We start from the raw sequence: 24,844 nt of genomic DNA, 5'->3' as shown, positions 1-24,844 counted from the left end.
GGAAGGGGGGAAGAATGTTGTCTGTGTTTGTGGTTTGACATTAATTCTCAGAAGTCCTCACTTAATAAGGTTGCATCCTAATCAAAAGAAGTTTCTTGCAACTGATCTTTCTCATCTTGTTGAGGCCAGTGACTTACCTGCATTCTCAGGGTAACCTGTCTAAGTATGATTATTCCTAATATTTCCATGCAATTCCTTTTCATGATTAAGCCAGCATTCATCTTTGTGTTTCTGTTATAAATGAATTATAATTTACTCTTTTTTCTTTTTTCTCTTTTTAATTTTAGGCTTTTGTTATTTTTTGTGGCCTGGGCATCAACAACACAATTATGTATGACCAAGTGAAGAAATCCTGGGCAAAACAGTCTGTGGCTCTTGACGTATGTGTACATCTTAATGAAACATTTTCTTGCTCATAAGTGTCACATGTAAAGGAATCTACTGCTTCTGAATTTGTTGTAGTTAACATCATTTTCTGTATCAACCTCTCTGCACCTTAGAGTGTTGTCTTATTAAGGGAATGCTGAAGGGAAACCTTCTCAGGGTACGCTTAGCTGTGGAGCTCATGCACAGCTTAAGTAGTTTTTAACCTGTATGTCTCAATTGATGCCTGTGTTTTTTACGTTAGAAGAGGGGACAGTGATGAGGGAGAATCTAGTTGCTTATAGGTGTTAAGTGTAGGAATTAATCTAGGCATTATATGTATTTTCATGTCCACCACTAACTAAAAATTCCTTAGGTTTTGGTATTTTAGATAGCTTGTTGTTTTTCTAGTATTGTAAAGTGTAAGTAAAACATACTGTGAACAGGACAAAATTTGAAAAAACTGACCATAGTTTTAGTATCAAAACCAGCATCTGCTGAACACTTATCAGATATATGTCTTGCTATAATAAAGTCAAAGAAGGATGGCTGGCAGCTCAGTTAAGAGCTCTGCTGTGGGTCAAGGCCAATACATAATGCAAGTTCCTGGCATTCCAACACATCAGATATTTCTATAAAATACATATAGAGTAGCTAAACAGATAGAAAGCTTTCTCTTTTTTTGCCCATTGCCTTTGTAGGAACTTCTTTTCGTGTTCCTTCCCCCCTCACCGCCCCCTCCCAAAAATGAAATCTACCAGCTTCTGTAAAACAAACTCTAAAATGCAGAACATTTCAAAAAATTATGATTATTTAAACTCTTCATTGAATCAACAATAAAACATTATTCTCTGTGATATTCTGGAGATTTTAAACCTAACCATATTAAATATAATCTTGGTGAGAACAAAGCTTGGAATTTTGAGGATAGCTTTACAAATTTACCAATTCCTACTAAAACAATAATTAAGAATGGTTAGAATTAAATTTAAGATCTTTTAAAAAGCATTACGCAGGACTGGTTAATCTTAAAACATTCTTCCAATGAAAGAATAATGTAGCTAAGATTTCAGTATTGTTTTAAATTTCACGTGTGGTAGGAGAAGAAAATGATCTAGCTATCCCTGATGTATGCACCCTTTAACTGTGTAACTCCTTTGAGTCTATACAGTACCCACCATTACAATAAGAATCACAAAAATAGCGTTGGCCTGATTGAGATATGAATTTCTCTCTGTTAAAATAAAAATCCAACCAAATGGGATTGCATAAGTTTTTTTCTTTGCTTTAGGGTTGGAGATATTAATCTATGTATTGGGGATCTATCCTGTAAAGCACGTAGGCATGTTAAGGCTTTTTGAAGTCAGTAAGACTGTTCGTGTTAGAAAACATTCTAAGCAAAATGGCTTTTTTATTATTCCTGTATATGTATTCACTTAGGAGGAGAAGTTAAAAGATTTCCTTTTCAGGGCTCCTGCAAGATTCCTTATTCCTTATATATCATAGGCATGAATTACTTTAAGACCTTATATGCCTCAGATATTTGTGCAATATTACACCTTAGAATGAATAGTCCTCCTGGCAAGAAAAGCACAAGCAGTGCCAGATATCACACTCACACAGGGGTGAGAGTTAACACAGAAATTTGTTATTTACTGTTGAAATCAAGGAAATTTAAAATTACTTTGTTTAAAATAACAGCTGCTTTCTTTGATCTAAAGAAGACTGATAGCCATATAGCTTGAATGTAGATTATAGGTTTGATAAATGGCCACTATACTTCAGTGAAGAGTAATTCTTTCTATAAATAAGCTCCAACTCATGATAATATTTGTATAAAGTTATTGAAGATACAGCAGAAAAATACTGAACAAAAGAATGGTATCTGCTGAAGGACTGTGAATCCATTTTTCAGTAATAGAATACGTTATTAGTATTTATGTATTTAGCTAGGTTGGCAATGAGTGGCATTTGAAGATGACATAGATATCGGATGTAAAACAAATCAATTTGATATATACCATAAGATTGTTACCCAGATATACAGATACAGTTCTTCATACAGAATTCTCATACGATTGACTAACAAACAGAAGACCAAAATGTAAATAAGGGATGGGAAAAAGTTGACAGGAAGATGCCTTATGGTTCAAAACCAGGATAAACACTTTTATATATTAAGGATGCAAAATTTGCAAATTATAAAAGATTGGAATAATCAATACTAAAGAAGACTGTAAAAATCTAGAGGAATATAATGAATGCAGATAAAGGAGAAGCTTGATGAAAATTTTGATATGTAGTGTAATCTGTCATAGCGGAAGACATAATTTTACTACTCTTACAGATTTCTGAGAGAAGCTACATGGCTGGACAGAAGAATAGATACTAACTGAGGAAGGACATGATGTATATTTATAGAAAGTAAAACGTGTAACAGAAAAAGTAAATTGGTGTTTGTTATTTATTCTTTTATAAAGTGCAGGAATGATTTCACGTTACGTTACTGTAAAAGATGACATCTCTAAAACTGATATGAGTAAATACATCTTGGGACTTACTGCCACAAGGTATTGCAAGCCAAGGGCATTTGAGATAGAGTTGGGTATTTGTATGAATAACAGAGACATTCATAGATTAAAACAATTTCAAAATGAGAAACATATATCAAAGCTTTAGCACATAAGCAGATTGCGCGTTGCTGTGTGGTGAGGAGTGCAGTACTCTGGCTCTGTGAGCTCCCTTATGGACTAGCACCTTGTCCCATGCACAGTCAGACCTTGGTGTGTTCAATGGCTCTCACAGGATGGCTCTTGCACTTTCTGAAGTGCTTGTTCAATGTTAGTATCGTCACATATGGATATAATGTATTCCATGTAAATTTATGCATACTTCTAGGTAATAAGAGGAGGTGTGCAGTACCTTGTGCGTTATATTAGATGCTTTCATCTCCAGAATAGTATTGAAGAGAATGTCAGGCATAGCGTAGAGGTGCTAATTTGCATGCAGTGATGTGCCACTAGCAAAGGCATTAAAGGCAGTACAGCAAAAGGCATTATTTAAAGTCTATAAATCTACTGTTATTTTTACATTAAATTCTTTCTCTTTTAATTGTAGAACTCCAGGAGAACAATGTAGGAATGCTTATAATATTAAATTACTTACTGTCCATAATTCCCTATAACATCCCTTGCAACATAAATGCCAAATGTATATCTGATAACATGCAATTAGTTATTATATGCTGACATTCAGAACTAAATTACCATGCATAAATATCAATTAAATTTCTTTTAAACATCATTGATTAGACTGTAGTGTAGAGCCCCATTATTTCTACTTGTCAAGTCTACAAAAATGTTTTTTTATCTTTTGTTCTGGCGCAGGTGTTATCTTACCATGCAACATGTTCGAAGGCAGAAGTTGATAAATTTAAGGTAAGGATTTAAGTTTTTTGTTATTTCTGAAAATATAACAGTAAATCAAAATGGGTGTAGATTATCTGAGAGAAAAGTTTTACATTAAAAGCAGAAAATCATAATTAACAGTGTTTTACAAAGGGTGTACTACATGTTAGGCAGGGAAGGTGGGCAAAAATCTTTCAAAGGATAAAGAGCTGCAGTGATGGGTACACAGCCGCAAAATACCATTGTCCCAGCACCAGCTGCTGGAACTGCATGTCAGCATGGGTTTGGTGGCCTCCTCAGCAAGAACCACCATAGGGAAGTCATACCACAGTGGGAGGCAGACTAGAGAAAATGAGAGGAATTTGAGACTTTACATGCTTATAGTGTGGAAGCTGTCCTGTGTTTACTAAAAAAGTAGAGGATTCACTATCGCATAGGCTCAGAAGGCTGGATGTGAAGGTGAGAAATCCTATTCTAACTTCTGTAAGCACCTTGGGCAGATCTGTAAAGGATGTGTGCTGAACATAGCATTTCCAGGGACCAATAATCATGTGTTCTCACTGAATCCTGCCTTGCCAAGGGGTAGAGAGTAGGGGGAATGGCGACCTTGCTCTTTCATCACTGCCACCGCTCCAGAGCTGCTTTTCTGTCCTTTGCTGCTCCAAGAAATACTAGGGAAACTTGGTGGCGCTTTCCTTGGCTACGAGGAGTCAGTGTTGTAAAGGGCTCCTCAAAAGTGTTTGGGAGGTTCTCATGGTGGGTATCAGTGTTGGTCTCCTGTACGCAAAGCGCATCAGAGACTGTGGCGAGTTCTGGGAAGGAGATCTGGACTCTTGTGACCCCACACTGCTGGCATCCCCTGCTGTGGCTCCCTGGCACCTGTTTGGATGAAAAATAGCTGTTTGATGGTTGTTCTGATACTTGGCTGGCTGGCTGCAACCTGATCTCTGCACCATGGGGATGGTTACGGTGGAAGGGGGAAGCCGTGGCTGACTTAGCAGAGCTGATGAATCACCTGGGTTGAGGAAGGGCAGCTATTGCTAGTTAGTTAATTAGTTTGTAGATTATTGCCCAAATTTTGGCTGTGTCTTAGAACTCTGTATGGATACCTGGTGATAAGGGTGCAATATTCTCCCTCTATTGTAGTTATTGCTGCAATTACTCACCGTTTTGTAAACTGAAGATTAGATTACTGAATTATTGCTGGAATCAAACATGCTTGAAGATCATTTCAACACTGCAGCCAGCAGAAAATACTTTTGTGTGCTTAAAAAGTTCTATCTTATATTTGGCAAAAAGAACACTGAACACTGTGAGAGAGAGGGGAAAGAAAGGGATGTGACCACAAATCAATCTATCTTCCTTCCTCCCTCCCTTCCTTCCTCCCTCCCTTCCTTCCTCCCTCCCTTCCTTCCTCTCTTTCTTCCTTCCTCTCTTCCTTCCTTCCTCCCTTCCTTCCTCCCTCTCTCTCTTCCTCTCTTGCCCTCTCTTTTTTTTTTTAATTGTAGTTTACCTTAGAATAAGCACCTGTAACATAGCTTCTGTGACTGTCAGGGTTCAACCAATATCCTTCTACATGCCAGAGGGCCATACTTCTTTGTTGCTGTCAGCTGTTGGAAAACAAGTCTCCATCATGGTCTGTGTAGTTGAAATAAAAGCCTGATATATTACTCTTTGGACTTAGATACTAGTGTGATAAAGAGCTCTTCTACTTGTTTTCCCAGGTGTCTTCGTTAATAGATTTACTAGTCTCCAAGTAAGGAATGTCTTGTCATTATCCATTTATCTTGAAGTCATGTAACTATCCATTTAATGGTTAATTATAAGGTAAAGGGAAATGAGAAGCATTTATTCATTAATAGCCCTGATATGTCCATTTTTATGAAGAACATATATGAGAAAATTAAGAATATAACCAAGGTATGCTTAAACTAAGCTGAGATACTTTTTCAGAAAAATGTTCCCTTTCCTATATCCAGTTGTCTCACTTCCAGTTCCTGGCAAACTGAGTGCCAGGTAGTCTTTGTTAACGCTTTACACCTGTAAACAAAACAAAAACCCAGAGAATACCAGTGTGTCTTGTGAGCTTTTGACAGAAAGGGCCAGAGAGGGCCATCCATCCGTGGGATGAAATTGGTCCCATCTTCCCCCTTGCAGAGCTCTGGCAGCTGGTCTCCCTGCTTGAGGTCTCCTGGGGCATCCTATCCTGAAATTGCTGCTCTTTTCTCTGTTCATTATATTGTTACATTTTGTATAAGCCTTTTGTTATATTAGGGTCATCTTCTAGGCTTGACTGGCTAATAAACAATTCCTCCCTCTGGGGGTGTTTGGGGCTAAAACCATCCCCTCTCCCTTTGGTGATTTATTGGCAGATGTCAGAGGAAATGTGTGTTACGATCTACCTGATATTCTGGTTCAGTCAGAGGAGGAACAAACACACATGGTAGAAACATCTAAATGAGAGTAATGCCAGTAGTTCACTAGTGGCTCTTGACTGACATGGGACCTAACAGTAATTAATGACTTTGGAGTGACAATACATTTGAGTTGACAACTTTTCAACATGTTATGCCAAACATACTGTAACTGGACTCCAGCAGCTTCAAAATAATTACATATTTTTCCTCCTCATACAAGTTGTTTATTTCCATCTTTGTCATCTTATTTCTTTATAGTCTTAATAAAATGCTTTCCCATTAATTTTTATTTGCCTAAGATCTCCAGAATATTCCGATACAAAGTGGAAAAATTGCAAGTGTACTTGAAGTTTATGTTTTCCTCTGGCTTTTACCAGTGAATTAATTTTATTGCATTACAGAGAGCCTAGCAAGATTAGTTAAAGTTGATTTTTTTGCTTGAAATTTTGTCAATAATTTCCTGCTGTTATTGGATGAATTCACAAATATACCTCATATCTTTTTAAGAATTAAACATAATAACTGTGAGCAGGTTCTGTAAAATAAATAACATTTATTTCTGTTGCCACTAATCCTGTCTAAGAATTAATGAAACAACAGAAAAACCCCACCTTAATAACAAAACCCTTAAGAAATTAAATACCTTTCTTCAGCTGCTAGGGTGGGAAAAAGTGCAGAGCACCATTGGTTGTAGAGCTGGAAAATCTAGAGGGAAGTTCACAGCATGGAACAATGAAACATGAGTGTATGATAATGGGCAATGTCATGCAATTGGCATTGAGAGAGTCCCTTGGGAGGAAATCCTGAAGGGCAAAGGGGTCCAGGAAGGCTGGGCACTCTTGAAGAAGAAAGTCTTAAAACACAGGAGCAGGCTGTCCCCAAGTGCCGCAAGACAAACCAGTGGGGAAGACAACCAGCCTGGCTGAACAGGGAGCTTTTGCTGGGACTCAGGAAAAAAAAAAAAGAGAGTTTACCATTTTTTTAAGAAGGGGCAGGCAACTCAAGAAGAGTACAGAGATCTTGTTAGGTCATGCAGAGAGAAAATTAGAAAGGCAAAAGCCCAGCTAGAACTCAATCTGGCCACTGTTGTAAGGGGTAACAAAAATGTTTTTACATATACAATAACAACAAAAAGAGAGTCAAGGAGAATCTCCATCCTTTACTGGATGTGGGGAGGAACATTGACACTGAGGATGAGGAAAAGCCTGAGGTCCTTAATGAGTTTTTGCCTCAGTCTTTAATAGTCAGAGCAGTTATCTCCAGGGTATTCACCCCCCTGAGCTGGAAGACAGGGACGGAGACTAGAATAAACCCCCCATAATCCAGGAGGAAGCAGTTTATGACCTGTTGTGCCACCTGGACACTCACAAATCTATGGGGCTGGATGGGATCCACCCGAGTGTACTGAGGGAGCTGGCGGAGGAGCTCACCAAGCCGCTCTCCATCATTTACCAGCAGTCCTGGTTAACAGGGGACATCCCAGACACCTGGAGGCTTGCAGATGTGACGCTTATCTCCAAGAAGGGCCAGAAAGAGGATCTGGGGAACTACAGGCAAGTCAGCCTGACCTCAGTACTGGGGATGATTATGGAGCAGTTTTTATTAGTGAAAGCTATATTGTAGTAACACCTGAAGTAGAATCCCTTCAAAAATGTGCAAAAAAAGGTTCAATGTGAATCTATGTTGCTACTTTTTTTAAACAACTGTAGAAATCAGATAGGGAATCATAAAATCGTTAAGGTTGGAAAAGACCTCTAAGATCATCAAGCCCAATCATCAACCCAACTCCACATTGCCTCCTAAACCATGTCCTGAAGTGCCATGTCTGCACATTTTTTTGAACACCTCTAGGGATGGTGACTCCACCACCTCTCTGGGCAGCCTGTTCCTATGCCTGACCACTCTTCCAGTAAAGAAATTTTTCCTAATATCCAATCTAAACCTCCCCTGATGCAACTTGAGGCCATTTCATCTCGTTCTAGGTTCTAAGGAGGAAGATGTGTTTTTTATGAACGATTTATAGGATTAAAACAAGAGCAGCAAACCCATACAATTTATAGTAAATAATGTACACAGACTCTCCATTGCCAGATTATTTTACATTTATTTGCTACTCAATATTTTGCAACTTTGATTTCTTTTTATGATGACTTCCAAAAAAAAATCCGATATACTGTGAAGTTCACATAAACTGCATAATATTTTTTTAGGTTTTCTGATATGTGTTGCTTTACTGTGATAGGCAGATTTCTGATACCATTGCCCTAGATATAGCGATTAAAATTAAACTTTATTTTTCATGGGCATTTGCAAGTAAAAAAAAAACAAACAAAAATCCACCTTGAGTGCAAACATTTCTTGCATATCTGAGAATGTCTGTCTGAAGTCTTGAGCCTGATTTATCACAGTGCTTCTCCTCACTTGCATCTACATAACTACACTAAATTCAAACTGAATTTTGACAGGATAACCTAAAGTAATGCACCAGTGAATCATACCCATATCAATATTCATTTTCATTTTTTTAGAAGTTAGGTATGCTTTTAAAAACTGTGGCAACTCAGTTCTATCTTGTATTTTAGACTTAAAAGTCAATTCCATTATTTCCATTATCTACTAGTGCTAGTGTTTAACTGTAAGCATTTGTATCACTGGAATAGCAAAATATAAGACTAGTAAAGTCTGATTAATCTAAGATTGTTGCTATCCTGTAGCACTGTCCTGAAGTGCCAGGTTTTTCTCATTGAAATGCAGGCTCTCCAAGCCTAAAAATAGCTGACTTTTAGACAAATATAGAAAGCCAAGATACATAAGTAAAGAATGTAGAATTGTGTCCAGGACAGGATATTTATAGCAAGAGTTACTGACTTCTGAGACAGTAATGAACAAGTCCTGTGACTTAGCAAGCAGTCCCACAAACACAAATCACCTTTAAATTTAACTAATGTAGTTTCCAAAGAGAATATGTAAACACTGTCCTATTATGGGTAATATACAAGAAGCTATTTTTAAAAAGCTAACCTAATTGTGCAGCTGTGAATGGTACAAGCCAGATCAATATTTAATGACTATGATGCATTATTTATAGCCCTGTGAGAGATTCCCCTTTTTAGGTCAAACAGCACACCTAGGAGCTACACAACGGAAAATAATGTATCACCTGCTTTACAGAATCTTCAGCTCAAAATGTAGCATGAATAACAATTCCTGTATTTCTCAATTCCATTGCCTGAGTTATGGCTAGTTAAGACCTACCTCCACATAGGAAGGCTTTTGTGCCTCTCTTAAAACCACAGACATCTAACTAAATATCAATGGAAAGAGCTGAACTGAAAAAGGAAACAATTTTTAGGACTGCTACTGTATATGACAATGTAAACAGCTGAATGCATGAAAGATGGTGGCTTTAAGTGAATTTGATACTTGGAGTACGTTACGTGTATGATATAAAATTAATTTGTTATGTCTTATGCTGTTACAATTTTAATCCCACCCTTAAATGCATAAAAGTGGGCAGCACAATGAAAATTTGAATTTTTTGTATTAATTTTATCTCCAATCTCTGTAAGGGTTGGGAAAGCATTCCCAGGCTATGTTATTCTCTGCTGTGATGCCATCTTTCAATTTAGAACTATTTTATTTACTTTTATTTTCTGGTAATTAAATAATTTGAAGTGGTTTGTAATAATTACACTGTAGCCTTCCTCAGTAATTAAATTTCAGAAAGGCAAGCTGGTCTTTGTGTTTTGGACCATTTATGAAATATTGCCATTTAAATATGTATAGCTAGAAGATGAGAGTTTTATGCCTTGATGACACTGTTGTTTCAAACTGTTTGATAACACGGGTTTACCAAGGACCAAAGGCATGTAATCACACCGCAAAGTCAGTATTGCAAGCCATGGACCCAGCCATTCATATGGTGAAACACATGTAGTTCTTGAGATCCACAGTTCTGTGTAAGTGCATGAAGTTATTCACATGCTTAAGTATTTTTCAGATTGTCTCCCAAGACTAGTCACACAGACTCTTTGGCTGTCACAGGAGGGTCTGTGCTGGCACCGAGCTTTCCCCAATACTATTCCAGCTGCTCAAGTTCCACTGAGAGTAGCAACTATGGGGGAAAAATAAGGAAAAACCTTGAGGGTAAACAGGGCTTAAGTGTTAATACTGAGCTGTGTTCCCTTTTTCCCTTTTGAGAAATGCACATGTTCACAAGGTGTAAAACAGTTTATTTTCTCTGCTTTTCCACATGCACTGCCCACATAAGACCTAAAGCACAGTGTTGAGTTTCATAATTCATGAAACTGAGGTATTTATTGTATTACGTTATTTCATACCCTTTTACATGTGCCTATGTCTTCAGTCGTCATGGAAACAAGAAGTCAGGAACACATTGCATACACTGAAAACTATTAAAAATAAATAATTATTTAAAAATGTAATACTGGATTTTTATACTAGTTTCTGAAATATAAGGCTGTCATCTGTTGACATCAGGCTAATCTCTGTAGTTCAAAGATACATCAAACCTAAAAATATTTTTAAACTTCACTGAAGAGAGGGAAGGGGATGGAGAAGAGGAGAAGAGGCGTAGGGAAAGACTCTTCATGGTCCTTTTTCATATAGTGTTTAGGGGCATCAGATGAAATTATCGGGGCACAGATTTTAATCTGACTAAAGATCTCTTTCCAGCAAACATAAAGTTAAACTATATGACCTATCTCCATAGATGTTAATGAGTTAAAAATTATGGATTAGCAGAAGGAAAGGGCAAATGAGGCCTGTTGAATGAAGACAGTCATCTCTGGCTCAGGAAATCGCTGACGCGCAGCTTGCCAAAGCTGAGAGGAATGCCCCAAGGAAGTATGTTTTCTCAGTTCAGATAGCCTTCCCTGCTCTCAGTCACTCTCAAAACTAAGGCACAGGGCTTCGAAGGACCTTTGGTCTGACACACAACAATTATTCTTATGTTATTAGTCGGTGCCTTCCAACAGCACTGCTTGGAAAAAAAATAGGAAGCTACATTTTTTTGCCTCACTTTTTATCACCCAGAAAAGAGACTATGCCTTCTATGTTTAAAATGAAGAGAAATTATGAAACTTGATCATTACTGTCATAAATCTCAGAAATCGCAGATACCAGGGTTTGATGAAAACTCCCAGATTTGCTGAATTGTTTGTTTTAGTAAAATCTGTTTCTCTTCCATTCTCAACCACCTGCCCCTGGAAGCGTTTCTGGATTGTCCTGCTAAGCTATTCTTCAGCTCCTTGTCTCAGGGCTGGGACCTGTGGTTCTCAGGTGCACTCCTCCTAATGCAACAGCCCTTCTCATACAGATATTGTTGCCATCATGAAACCTGTTCCAGTGTGATAAGTTTTATTGAGAATAAGGCATATAAAAGAGTAACATGACAGCTTGTGAAAAAAAAACCTGAGGTTTTGGGGTTTTTTTGCTTTAATTTCTTCTGTAAGGCATTTTATTAGAAATAAAGGGGGATGACTTCAGTGTGTCAGAAGCATGAGAGGCACCTGTTTACGAATTACTTTTGGAGCTCTCCTACTAGACTAGCGTCATACTACAGTGTCTACCCTAATTCTAGGGGTAGTTAACAGAAAAAGCTAATGGGAATTCTGAATTTGCTTTCAAAAAATTAAATATTCAGTTTTATTGACATTTCAGCATTTAAATTTATTTGCTTTGTAGTTGATAATGATGAGATTAAATTGTTGCAAAAAGTCACTGAAAGGATTCCTTTTGTATTTCTAAAATGGCAAAATTTATTATTTCCAGGTGAAAACATGCAGCTCCCAGAGTAAAATGTTCCTTTCCCTCCAGGGCAGCTGAAATATTAATTTTCCAGGATGTTGTGGAGGGAGGGTTTACAAGGAGTAATTTAACCTGGTGAAGCTCAGGCACTGAGCTGCCTTCTGAAGGGGCCAGGCCCCTTTGTTGGCTATAAAGGGTTCAAGGGAGGTTATAGCGGCCATGAGGAGTACATCCACCCCTTCTGCTCAACTCTGAATATTTGTAGTCTAACTGGGCAGGTTCCTTGCCCATGTTGACATATCATCTGACCAGGGCAGGGCACTTCTTCATGTTTTGGTTTCCCATCTGCAAAGAGGGGACAGAAATATTAATGCATCTCTGTGAAAGATTTCAACATTTCTGCTTTCTGACTGCAAAAGATTTCTATGATGCAACTGTGTTGCATTTGTATAAGCCCACACAAAGCCAGTTTATTGTATAGTGTAGGACATAAGTAAATCCTGTTTTAAAAAAATCTTTCTCTTGAGGAAAAGCTGTATATGACTTGAGAGAGTCAAAGCAAAAGAAAGAAACCTGCACCCTGGAAGCTAGAAAAAGGCCACAATTTAATCATATATCCATGCCCAGACAATTTTTTCTGTTCATTTGTGAGTTTAGCACAGGTCATTAAATGAATTAAAAGGGATAGGCTTCTTTCAACAAGGAGTATGTTCTGGTCTGGGGATTATGTCAAGGTAAGGGCATAATGTTGATGTCAATAAGGAACTTCCAGTGGAATTTTTTTAATATGCAAAGGCAAAAATATTTATTCTTAAGTGTTTATGCTAGACAGAATAATCTCTGAATACACTTACACTGTAGATTAAAAAGAAGGGAGCTTAAGTGTTAGGATTTTAAAAACGTGAAAAATCAACATTGATATTCTGACTGCAGAGTAAAGACACACAGTAACTAGAAATATTAAATAATAAATTGCTACTTCTAAGATCAGCTGCTTCACAGCTAGACCAGAGCTTAAATCTCCTTTTAAATACTGTAAACAGAACACTTATGGTTATTAATTTATCCATACTAAAAAAGTGTGCTGCTACTTTGCTGCTCCCAAATGCTACGTTTTGTTATTTGCGTGGGAAGTTTTGTATTTCTTGCATCTCTGTTCAAATCCAAAGCTACAGTTGCACCAGAACTTGAGAATGCTTAGAAAAACAAATTAGAAATAGCAATTGTTGGGGACATAGTATTGCTCACAAGTGAAGGTGAAATGATTTATTATCCAACAAACCCGTTGTCTGTCCTTCAATCTGATCGGTCGTCATACTCCACAAGAATCTCTTCCCAGCTGGAAAGCATCGAGGAATAAATATAGTTCAACATTGCCACACCATTTAGCCAATGACCATGCAAAAAGTGATAAGGCATAGAATACATTTAAAATGTCATGCAATCCTGAGGAAGATCTGATGAATGATTTAGAAAAAAAAAATCAACACTTATCAAATGATAAAGTAGTTTGCTTCAGTCAGTGACAGACTTGGGAATTTGTATTTAAAAAGGTTTTCGAACAGGAAGAAAAATCTATCTAGCAAAGACTTGTGCACTTAAATTGGAGCAGAATAATTTTAAAAATTGGGGTGTTTCAGTGAATGATGCTACGTTAGGAGTTCACTGTAGGTTCATCATAGTTCTTTTGCCATCAATAAGGAGCAAATTATTCCCCACACAGTTGATAGACATCCGTGGGGCTAGCCCTCTATGTGACAGCTCACTGTTCTGAGACTTGCATTCCCAGACTGGCCCAGTAAGACCACTGTACTGTTTATTCTAACTCATGGAAGAAAGAATTATTTTTTAAAAAAAAATCCAGAAAAGTGGCATAATATTTCACATTTTAAATTATTCTTTATCTGTGCTTAGGTTGCTTTTGTAGTCCCTGCAGACTAACAGTTATAACTGGGAATTTTCTGGTTAAAAAATCAAGTTGCGTTTCACTAACTTTATTTGGATAGACATTTTCTAATTGACATTAATATTATTAATGTTAATTCTAAAATTAAACAAGTTCCTTAGTAATTGTACTGATTTTAAAACCATGAAAAAATCTTTTGTTTTCTATAGCATATACCCTACAAAAGGAAAATACACTGTTCGTTCTTTATTTCTGCCTCTATACAGTGTTCTTGCTGCAGGCAGTTGTTTGTCCTAAATGTTTCCTGGTATGATTTTAAATTATTAATGGCAGTATTTTTATAGACGGGGGTCTTTTTTTACAAAACATTTTATAAAAGGAAACATAAATGTCTCTAAACAAAGAAGGCAGTGCCCTTTAAAGGATTTTGACATTGCCAACGAGTTCATATTAGAGCTAGAGCCTTTTTATAATTAAAACTCCTGAAAGTAAAGAATAGGAAATAGATGAGAAATGCTTTTCTGAGATGAATCTGTTTGGCCACTGGGTGCCATCCTTGCTCCACTTTAAGGCTGATCGCCTAGCAGCATTTCCATTAAGCTGTAAAATCCTGAAAAAGGTAATACCAGTGCAATTTCACAGCATCGTTAATGTTTGTGTGTGTGCATGTAGTAGAATATGTTAGCAGCACAGGCAATGTGTCCTTCTTGTGCGAGTCATCAAGAGACTCGGGAGAAATAGCCTCACGGGTTCAGCCATGTTACATCCACAGTCTCATAGCCAGCAATATTTTTTGCATTCCTCCATCAGCTGGTAAGAGCGAGGATGTGCTGAAAGACCTGTTCCCACACATGAGTGCGTGAGTGACCATGCTCCTATGCAGTATTAATGTAGGCTCTGGTATTATTTGAAGGAAAAAAATTATATGGATGCACACTTTTTTTCTAGCTCAATTAATATTTGAGGTGTATGTGCCTGTGTCGTCCAAGCAAACTATATCTAGCATATATTATGTAAAAAATACTCGCGGTTACAACCTTCTACGGGTTATTTATTGTGCTGTTTCATTGTCTGCCTGGTCAGGGATTCCTCTATTGTTTTAGTCTCAAAAGTCTCGTTTTAGTCTGGGCAAAATCCCAGGCAGACTAAATGCACATTCTAACAGAGAAATTAGTCAGTAGTTCTGCATTTTTAGTCTTTCAAATTTAAAGTGTAAACACTTTAAATGTATGAGAAATAGACCCTAGCACTTCTCTTTCTTGCTGCAACTGTATGGAAAATGTGCAGATTGTACCCCAGGCAAAAACAGGAAACTGAATATTTTATGAAGCCATTTCTGTGAAGTGTTCCATCATCTTGTGCTTTGCAACAAGGTACACCCAGCTCCGAACACACACAAAAATGAGAATATCAGATATTAGTGTTTTCCAGCACCTTTGTGATCCCCCTGAGCATACAGCATCCTGTTTGGTGTGCTTAAATGTAACTCAACTAACCCTGCTTTCTGTGCTGCCATGCAGCAGCACGTGTTTTGTCCCAGACATACAAGCTTACGGGCACATAAAAAACCCTACCCCAAACAAACAAAAAACAATTTCCATTTATGGCCTTCATAAACTCTACTGTTAAACTGATTCCAGGTATCTACTTGTGTCTTCTGTTCTTTCCCTGAAGGAGACCCATTGCTGCGGGTGGTGGTAAGGAAAGTCATAAGTGGCATAATCACAGCACCACCACAGCAAGTTGAGCAAGACCTGGTCAGCAGGTAGTGCCTGCCCCAGGGTCGCATGGTAGCAACCTGGGGAAGACCCTGGTGAGCTGGGTGCTGTGTGGCACAGCAATGCAGCCCCATTAGGGTCCCATATCCAGCTCCTTGCCTGGCTCATTTCTCTACCTGTCTGCGTTTTAACTGCCTCTCTGAGTCAGTGGTGGCTGAGGTATTTGTGTGCCCCGCAGCTTTATACCAGGCATGGACAATCCTCAGTGTCCCTAAAATAGAGTCACGCAGACAGACCTCTTCACTGAGGTTCGCTCCTCCTCGGCTGATGCTACAGCCCCTCTGCAGCACCATCTAAGCATAGGATAAAACGTTATATTCAAAACATTAATTTGGCAGATGCAAAGTGACTAGGAGAAAAGGCACAGTTATATCAGTCAAATATCATAAGGGTATTTTCACAGGGACCAGTTAATGTGTATTGTAAGACCTTTATTAAGAACCTCATGAATGACAAGAAACACGTATTTATGTATGTGTTGCAGCCTTTCACCTCAAAGCAGTGATAGATAAAAGCAACTTCTGTTTAAAGAAAATTTATAAAGCTAATAATACATAAGTAGTGAGTAAAGAGCTAAAAAAATATAATATTTAAGTGCCTTTTTGTTGTTGAAAGAGCAGGATCGGTACATTGGTTTTTTCCCTCAGAAAATATGTGGCGATTAAGCTGTGAGTTGTGTGTGAACTAGAGCTCTGGGCTGCTGTGCAGGTTGGGTGCCCAGGCTTTCTCTGCTGGTGTGCTCTGTGGGATGAAGGGTGCTGTGGGGGATGTACATTCTGCTATGGGGAGAGGAGCTGTGCTGTGCAGCCCACCCTGCAGAAGCCTCACACAGGATAACCCTCTTGGCTTCTTAAACTGTAGCAAGATGAAGCTCTGGGGTTTTCTGGAGAATGCTCTTTTGGGCAGTCCTCAGTGCTTTTAGAGAGAGATTTATGGATTCAGAATAGGATGGGTAGATTGCTTTTAAACCTGCAATCAGAACTTGATTTACAAAAACTAAAGGAAAGAAAACTAAGGAGAACATGACAAAAACTAAGGAGAACATGACAAAGATGAAACATATTTTAAGGATAATCGCTATAATGTTCTCTGTAGCTTTTCTTTAAATATACGTTGTAAGTTTGAAGGTGTTTTCAATATTATTTATTGTCTACCTGACAATATTCTGCTACAGCTGTCACTCCAGCAGATCTGAAATAGGACTTTCTCCCCAGTGGAGCAGTAGCCCTCTCATATATGTGCATAATTTTCACCACCAGTCACTGTACTGACAGCCTGATTTGTCACAGATGCTCAGAGGGAAAATTTCGGTGGCTAGCATGAACGCCGTCCAGTGCCATTGCTGTGCACTCCTACAGCACCACCACAGCCCCATGGTGGCACGTGTCCAGTGGTCCTGCAGGTTGGCGTGGGTGCAGTGAGCAGGAGTACCCAGGAGTACACTGGGATAACATAATACCAGTGAATCTGCTATTGTGGTATGGGGGTGTGTGGGTGTGTGTTGAGGTTTTATTGGTTTTGGGTTTTTGGGGGTTTTTTTGTTGGTTGGTTGGGGTTGTTTGGTTTTTTTTGGGGGGGGGCGTAGGTTTTTTTAAATTTAGTGTCCATTCTTGGCAATGCCTTCACTTATTTCTTTCTCATGTGCTCTCTCACACCATCTGTCCAACTGAGAATTGCAGGGCACTGTTTGGGCTGTTTGCCACCAAAAGAGCTGGTTCCTCTCTGTGTCTTCACATTGTGTTCTCTGTGAGAACAACCCTGACCTATGCCTTCCACCCTTATTTAGGTTTTTCCTCTTCTGAGTCTTCAAGGAAGCAGCTAAAGCCTTCCCTCCCCTTGCTAGGTAGTTTTGTGGAGGAGAAGGCTACCTTGTGTGCCTCTTCCCTCATCCTCCCAAATTTATAGGTATGAGGGGGTCAGTCTGCGTTACCTATTCTGCTCTTCATGGGAGTAACAAAACTGACACTCTGCCTACCAAAACCAAGTAAGGCTGTTGTGGGAAACGGCAGCCTGCATGCCTGACACTTTTGTATCACTGAGAAATGCTTGCCCTAGGTTTGCTGCTTGTGTTTGTTTCAAATTCTGGGGCAGAGACTGAATAGACCCTTTTGTATGAGCTTCTCATCTGCACCAATGGTCATAAAAAGTCGACAGTTGCTAGCCTGTAGTATGTGACACACTGGTTATTTCCTAATCACCATAAGCCGAAAGGATGTGAACGCTCCCCCGCACGCCTCGGGAGATCATTGTGTTGAATGTGCATGCCCTGTAAAACTCCAGTCCTAGGCTGCTGTGGTTATGGACTTTGGCCTTAAGAATAATAGATGCTCAGACCATTAATTGCTTTTATTTTATGTCTCTGTTCTTTTAAAATAAAAATTTCTTGTTTCTGTTATAGGATGCCATATATTTTGTTTCTGTGTACTAGGGAACAACCTTAACAACAATGCTTGATTTTTAGCAACATAAATAATGTATTTTGTGTTTTTTCTATTATAGTTTGTAACAAAATTTTAAATGTAATTTTCATCTCTGAAATTTATTATTCCTTTTGATGGGTCCCAATTCCAGAAAGTGGCGTGTTCAGACAGGATTGACTGATGGATCAGAAACATTCAAAATACTTTCAGGTTTTTAGCTATAATTGTGGGCTTACCTTTGGAAATAGCATGTGTAATGCTGTTATGACATATCTTCCCTTGCCCTTTTTAAAATAAAATTATAAGATGACAAATCCTTTTCTCAGGCACATGTAGCTTTATACCAAAAGCAGAAAGTAAATACCATATAATTGTATTTACTGGTGCATGATAATAAAAAAAAAATCCTAAATGTTATATTTGATAGCGATATATTGCTTAATGGCTGCTTTTCTTGTTCTAATAGAAGGAGCAGAATAAATAAATTTCTTAATACCATGAAGTTTGTCTTTTAATTAAAGCAAGTACCAGTACTCATAGTAAGCAGTAGTTATGTTTGGTAAACAGTCAAACCAAATATAACTTTTTGAAACAAGACTAAATGCAACTTTCTTTGCTCCACTTTTCATGTCTAAATCACATGTTACGCTGTTAATTTGCCAGTTGAGGACAAAACAGTATGTACCACATACATGTCCTTCAGCTGCAGATTTTGAAAACAAATGCAAGAGCAGCATTATTCTCAGTCTACAGATGTGAAACTTTGACTAAAGCAACAAACGACCCTTTACAGCAAAGGACTCAGACACCTACTGTGGGACTTTGGGCACAGCTTGGGCATTTGATTTCATGATTGCAACCCTCTGCTTATCTGCTGGGTTACTCTGAAGAGGTTTAAAATACATAAATCCTGTTCCAGAGACTGTTGATATCTTTTACATCTATACAATTGTTGGATAAAACATTGACAGAGTCTGGCACACAGAAATAGGGAGTCTGGTAGATCTGATGGTGGCAAAGCGTGTTATACGGCAGCATTGTGTCTCCTTATCTCATGTTTTTGTCCAACTGCCTTCATATGAGTTCAAAGCCCCACTCCTATCTCATTCCAGTCTCCAGTTGTAGTTATTTGAGTATCCCTTCATACAGTGACCTCATTCAGAGAATTGGAATTTGGTGAAAGTTGTCAAAGGGCAAACAAAGTTGGAGGGAGCGGTTTGACCCTGCTTGAGCAGGGGTGTGGGACTAGCTGGTCTCAAAAGCTCCTTTCCAAACTAAATGATTCTGTGATTCTGGGCAATTTCACTTCCGAAGACAGCAGCAATGCTACTGTGATAACTGCGTTAAAAAATCATTAGAATCAAAACCCAGAGGATAATACAGGTGCACACTTCAAGTCTTTTCCACACCCATTCTCCTTTACTGTAAATATTATAAAATCCCTTTAAATGCTGCTGTCCTGCTTCTCCTGTGGTTGGTCATTGGGAAAGAGGTGATAACACAGCATTGTGAAGGGCAGAGAGATGCCATCTGCAGTCTGCAGTAACAGATGAAGGCCTTTAGAAGCCGGGTTGCTCTGGGCATTAAAACATCCCTGAGCTGAAACATTTGGTTCTTTCCCCTTCAGAAAGAGTAAGAAATGTGTCAGACTGGAACATAACAGGCTTTGGTCTTCCATGGCTACGAAGAAGTGCAAAATTTGTCCACTACTGCTAATAACTGACTATAAAGATACATTTTAAAAGATGCCTGCAGCTATAAATATAAGCAAGTATTTTAGAGGCCTTTACACATGAAAAGAACCCTTTACAAATAAAAGTCTTTGCCATCAGAAAATACTGTCTCCAATCCAGCTTGATAGATTAAGTGAGGGAGAAAAAAAGCATTGCATTTAAATATTCTCCACTTTGATGCTGTCTGTGCAGGCTTTGATGATTGGCCTTTAAGGTTTTTCAGTTCCTAATCTTCTGAGAGAGATTCTAGTGAAAGGGTAGTCTTATTTTTTTGTGTATGCCACATTCTCTGAAGCTCCAGTTTCACTACTGAGTATAAATGAGGTCGGATCCTGACTCACTATTGACCTCATAGTATATGGACTCCTGACTCAAAGAGTGCCTCTGGGAGTTGAGGCATACCACGTTGTTTTCCCATTCTTTTGCTACATTGGGACACATATTTCATGGGATATCTTTATGTGTGTTACATATAATCAAGTTTCTTGTTACTTTTTCTCCATCAGTCTGGCCATATTTTCTGATTAGGAAACCTTGCTAACCATTCCACATGTTGTTGTCCATAGAAATGGTATAGAAAAAGTGGACTGTATTCTGTAGTGGAAGTTAGTTTTACAGAATAGTTCCGATATCACATGGGAAAGCAGCTGGGCACACCAAATGGCTTTTAATAAAGCCATACAATATACTTATCAGTAGGTTTCAAAAGGCTTTCCTCACATAATAAGCACTGATGTCTTATCCACACAGGTAATAAAATTGAAGTACGGAGCGTTTAAGCTGACACAGCAAAGTAGGATTTCGGTCCAGTGTTTTCTATGTTTAGCTGGACTGCTTCCATGGTAATGAACGTTTTACAAGGAGAAAGAATGCTTTCTGATTTTATCACATCTGATGTTATCACATTTATCACATTATCAAATATGGTTATATAAGATTGCAAGAAATATGCTATTAGAAGAGATAGTGCAAAAATCATTTAGTAAGCCTTCTCTGTCAATCTGTGCAATATTTTGTCCTGTGTTCTTAGCATCAAATGAGATAAAAAACTGTGCTTTCATATGATGGGTAATCCTGAATCAAGTTATTGCAATCAGACCCTTGAGCTGTAGGTATCTTCTGTTTAAGAAATTCCTTAAGCTGCCTATCAGTGTGTGCAACTGGTAGGAAATAAGGATGGAATAAGAGGATTATGGCAAGATGAGACAAAATGTAATCACCACCTTAAATTGCCCTCTCTCCACCACTGACCCAGACTGTCTCATAACCAGATTCTGCCATAGGAGATGATTAACTATTGAAATTTCTATTTCTTGGTTTTTTTCCTGACATGATGCAGTTTTTTCCTGCATAAGGAGTTATCTCCCTCAGACCATTTTTCATGCTGGCAGGATGTGACTTATCTGCTGGTCTCTACTGGCAGTACATCTGACTAGCTGGAATGAGAAGACTTTAGCTTAGTATAGCTTTCACATACTGAAAACTAGACTTTCAACTCACACAGGAAGTTTGGTTTGTAAAACTGTGTGGCTTGTTAGGGAAATTCATTAAGTTTCCTCCCTGTTTGGAAGGACTGGTAGCGTGTTTCCAGATCCCAACATAGCAAGACACCTATCACGAGCTTATAGCAGCTATCACACCTACAATTTATTCAGGATAGGAAGCTTGCCCCTTTCCTTTCACCCATCTCCAAGACATCATTCTTGTACTATTTATAACTATAAACTGATTTAAAGTTAATTTGTAAGAGGCCATTTAATGGTATGCTTTGCATATGTTTTCTCAATAGCAGTATTGGCTGTTATGAATGTTCTAGTGTGGTATATGACAGAAAGTAGGATTAAAAGGAAAGTAATTTGCAGTAACATTAACCAAGCTGAATGTAAAACCTATCTCTCATTCAGGAAATATGTTCAATAAGAGCAGCAGAAGTCTCTCCTTTTGCTTGCGTTGATTGATTGTGATCACTTTGTTCAGCCCTTACAATGAGAATGTTGTAAAATGCTCTGTGTAATGCGTGTGCATGTTATCCTGCATTTTTCTGATACACATTTATACATGAATGCATACAGCCCAGAAGAAAAAAACAAGTATGAATTCTTATCTTTCTTCTTATCTAGTTGCATGCTAACAATATAAACAAACCATTTGATATGGCACATGTTTTATACATACTTCTAGAACTGTGGAATAGTTGTCTTCAGCAGCGCTAAGGTGTAAGCATTAAATAGTAGATTTTATTTCAAGTATTTAGCCTTTCAGAGTTTCCCTAAAACTTTGACTCTTTAGTTTCCTAAAGTTTTCCTTCTTAGGTTTTGTTCATCCACAGCAGCCTAAAGGCTTATTACTACCGAACTAGGAACATTATTTTTCTATTCCTGTGGGCCGTCTGTTATAGTGGCCAGAATTGGTACTTTATTGTTCATAGAAGCCACTTTGATATTCCATGTGTTTGGAAGTAAGATGGTCATTAATGATGTCATTAATGATATATGGCCCTTTGGCAATGGCTGATAAAAGGTAAGGCTCAGCCAGTCACTTGTCTCCTAGCTGTTCACATATACCAGGCTGTGAAGCAATTCATGTGATAGCCAAGAGCAATGGGGAATGGAGAATGTGTCTTCAATCCTGAACTGAGTACAAAGGTGCTTTTCTTCCTTCCTGTATCCACCCCACCTCATGCTCATTGGGGTATAGGGTAGCCACAGACCGTGTCTTTATGCTCTCATTTTGGGGCATGACATCCTCTTTTTCAAGCTGCCTAGAAGTGGTGATAGTTTCCCAGTCTGGTAACTGACGACTTTGTACTTTATTAGGCAAGACCAGTTGCCTTTCATGTGTTAAGTCCAACTTGCGTTCACGGTTCCTTTCAAGACAAATTTTTGCTTTAGTACCAAGGGGTGTGGAGATGTGACCAGAGCAGGCACGTCCGGCTTTAATTTACCATAAGCTCACAGAGAGTCACGTGAATTTTTCTCAAGGATGAAGAGCAGTGAAATTACTTGGTCCACAGGGTAAAAAGACTTCAGAGTATAATGTTCTTAGTTGTTTTTAGAATGGGGAAATAGAACTTCAAAACGTTCAAAAGGAAGCAAGCCTTTTAAGTGACTCTAAATCACTGGGGTGCTTTAAAAAATAATTTCACTGTAACTTGAATTTTAATTGCCTGCCCCTTCCTCTTATTGTCATGGTATTTTCATCCCCTCTGTTTTCCTGGAAAAGAGTGTTGTTATTGCTGTTTATTTTAAGAAATCCAGTGGAATTTGTCCTGCAGTGCAGGAAAATTTCAGGGATGGATATGTTTTAATATTCCATATTATGAATATTTTTTATATCTTTGTAATTAAAAAAAATGAAGTTTTAATGACTGCTTTTCTATAAACCCTAGACTGCTGCATTTCCAACATAAGACGCTGAGGACAGACAATGCCAGGTGCAGCCAGAATATTGCTGTCGCCCCACAACATATCATTTTTTAACATTATTCAAATTAGCCTCAACACTCATAATTCTGTTGTTTCCTTTATTGCTGTTGTAAAGCAAATGGTTCTTTTATACAAATGTTATTTCCTTGCTATTAATTCAGCAGTTATTTTGGATTATGGCACTCCTGTTAAATTTAGGAATGTAAAACCTCATAAATATTTAAAAGTTTTGGACTGACGTGGGAAGAAATTGTTTTTGACTTGCTTTGTTAATATCCTGTTCTTCAGTTTGTAATGGATTTGGAATACATTGTTATTTCTCTACTCTTTGACAAAGGGAAAAACAATTGTAGTTGAGCAACTGCTTCAAGTGTTCTCCCTTGAATTGTAAGAGGGTGGTAAAAGTGTTTGTTTCCTGTAAAAAATAGCAAGGAAAATATCTGTTTTCCTTTAAGAGGACAAAAAAATGTGAAAAATTTAATCAGATCCCACTTCAAAGTTAATGGAAGTGCAGCAGTATGTTTGTAAAGAGAGTTTCAATAAAACAATTTCAAACAGGTCTACTTACAATCAAGTGCTTCTGTTTCAGCATCTTTATTATTTAAAGTTCTCTCTAAGGAACTAACAAGTAAGGTAGACAAATGTGTTTCTTCCCTCAGAGATATTTTATAGACTGTATTTACTATGCAATGAGTGTATTCATGGAATAAATGTTAGTATGCATCATGAGTATCCCCCAAAGCTCTGAAGACAACCTGAATGATAAAAAAGTCACAATTTTTGTAAGACCACTGAAGGTCTGGACAGCACAGTCTCTGGGCCAGTGTCCCTGTTTCACAACTAACCGTATTTTCTTTCTTTCTTCACTTCAGAAGTAAATACATAGCTTTTCAGCCAGGTCTTAAATGGTGTTAAGGCATAACTCCTGTTGGGCTCATCTAGAAGTATTCCAAATGTTTCAATAATTCAAAAAAAAAGAATTTATTCAACCTGGATAAGTATACTAACAGACTAAGTATGCACTTAACAGAACTTACATCTCTGCCTGCACGCTCCAGAGGTTCTTCAGCTGTGTTCTGGAATAGCACTTGATTTGATGTGTTTGTTGTCTTTCCTATGTCAGTTAACATCACTGGTATAACGCCATGACTTTTTGTGGTATTGGCGTGCTTCACTGAGTGTTGAACTGAAAAGGCTTTTCTTCTAGCTAGCGAGTAAGTTAACGCTGCAATGTTAATGCTGTTTTATGGCAGGTTTACACTATCTTCTCTTACATGGTATAGCTAACCAGCTTAATCTCTGTATAAAGTAATTATCGAGGCAACACTTTCCCTTTGGCTAGAAGAATGGTTTTATATGTCAATAACTTGTTGTAGTGAGTGTGCAATACTTCAAACCACAAGTTTTCAAAAAGATGGTCATATAGAAGCTGTAACTGTGAAGGTGAACTTACAGCTGCATAAACAAATCAGCGTTTCATGCAAGTGAGTAGCTGGATGTGCCACACCAGCTGAGTCCATGCGATTTTCACTACTTCAGCATGGTCCGGCTTGTGGCCTGTGGGCTGGACCCACCCCCTTTGTGAGGTTTCTACCTGACCCATCACCTTCTCACTGTGGGAGACAG

At 38.2% G+C, this 24,844-nt stretch overlaps 1 protein-coding gene across 1 annotated transcript in view; it reads left to right on the top strand.

Annotated features, from left to right (window-relative positions):
* PDE11A (phosphodiesterase 11A) overlaps positions 1-24,844 on the top strand; it is a 146,950-nt gene that overhangs the window by 82,181 nt on the left and 39,925 nt on the right. The window contains exons 9-10 of the mRNA XM_075093583.1: positions 288-380; positions 3,750-3,800. Of these exons, the coding sequence (XP_074949684.1) occupies positions 288-380; positions 3,750-3,800 (144 nt within the window). The remainder of the gene's footprint in view (positions 1-287; positions 381-3,749; positions 3,801-24,844) is intronic.

The sequence above is a fragment of the Phalacrocorax aristotelis genome, chromosome 5, assembly GCF_949628215.1.
Source record: "Phalacrocorax aristotelis chromosome 5, bGulAri2.1, whole genome shotgun sequence".
Classification (NCBI taxonomy): Eukaryota; Metazoa; Chordata; class Aves; order Suliformes; family Phalacrocoracidae; genus Phalacrocorax; species Phalacrocorax aristotelis.
This window is presented reverse-complemented; position numbering and strand designations above follow the sequence as displayed.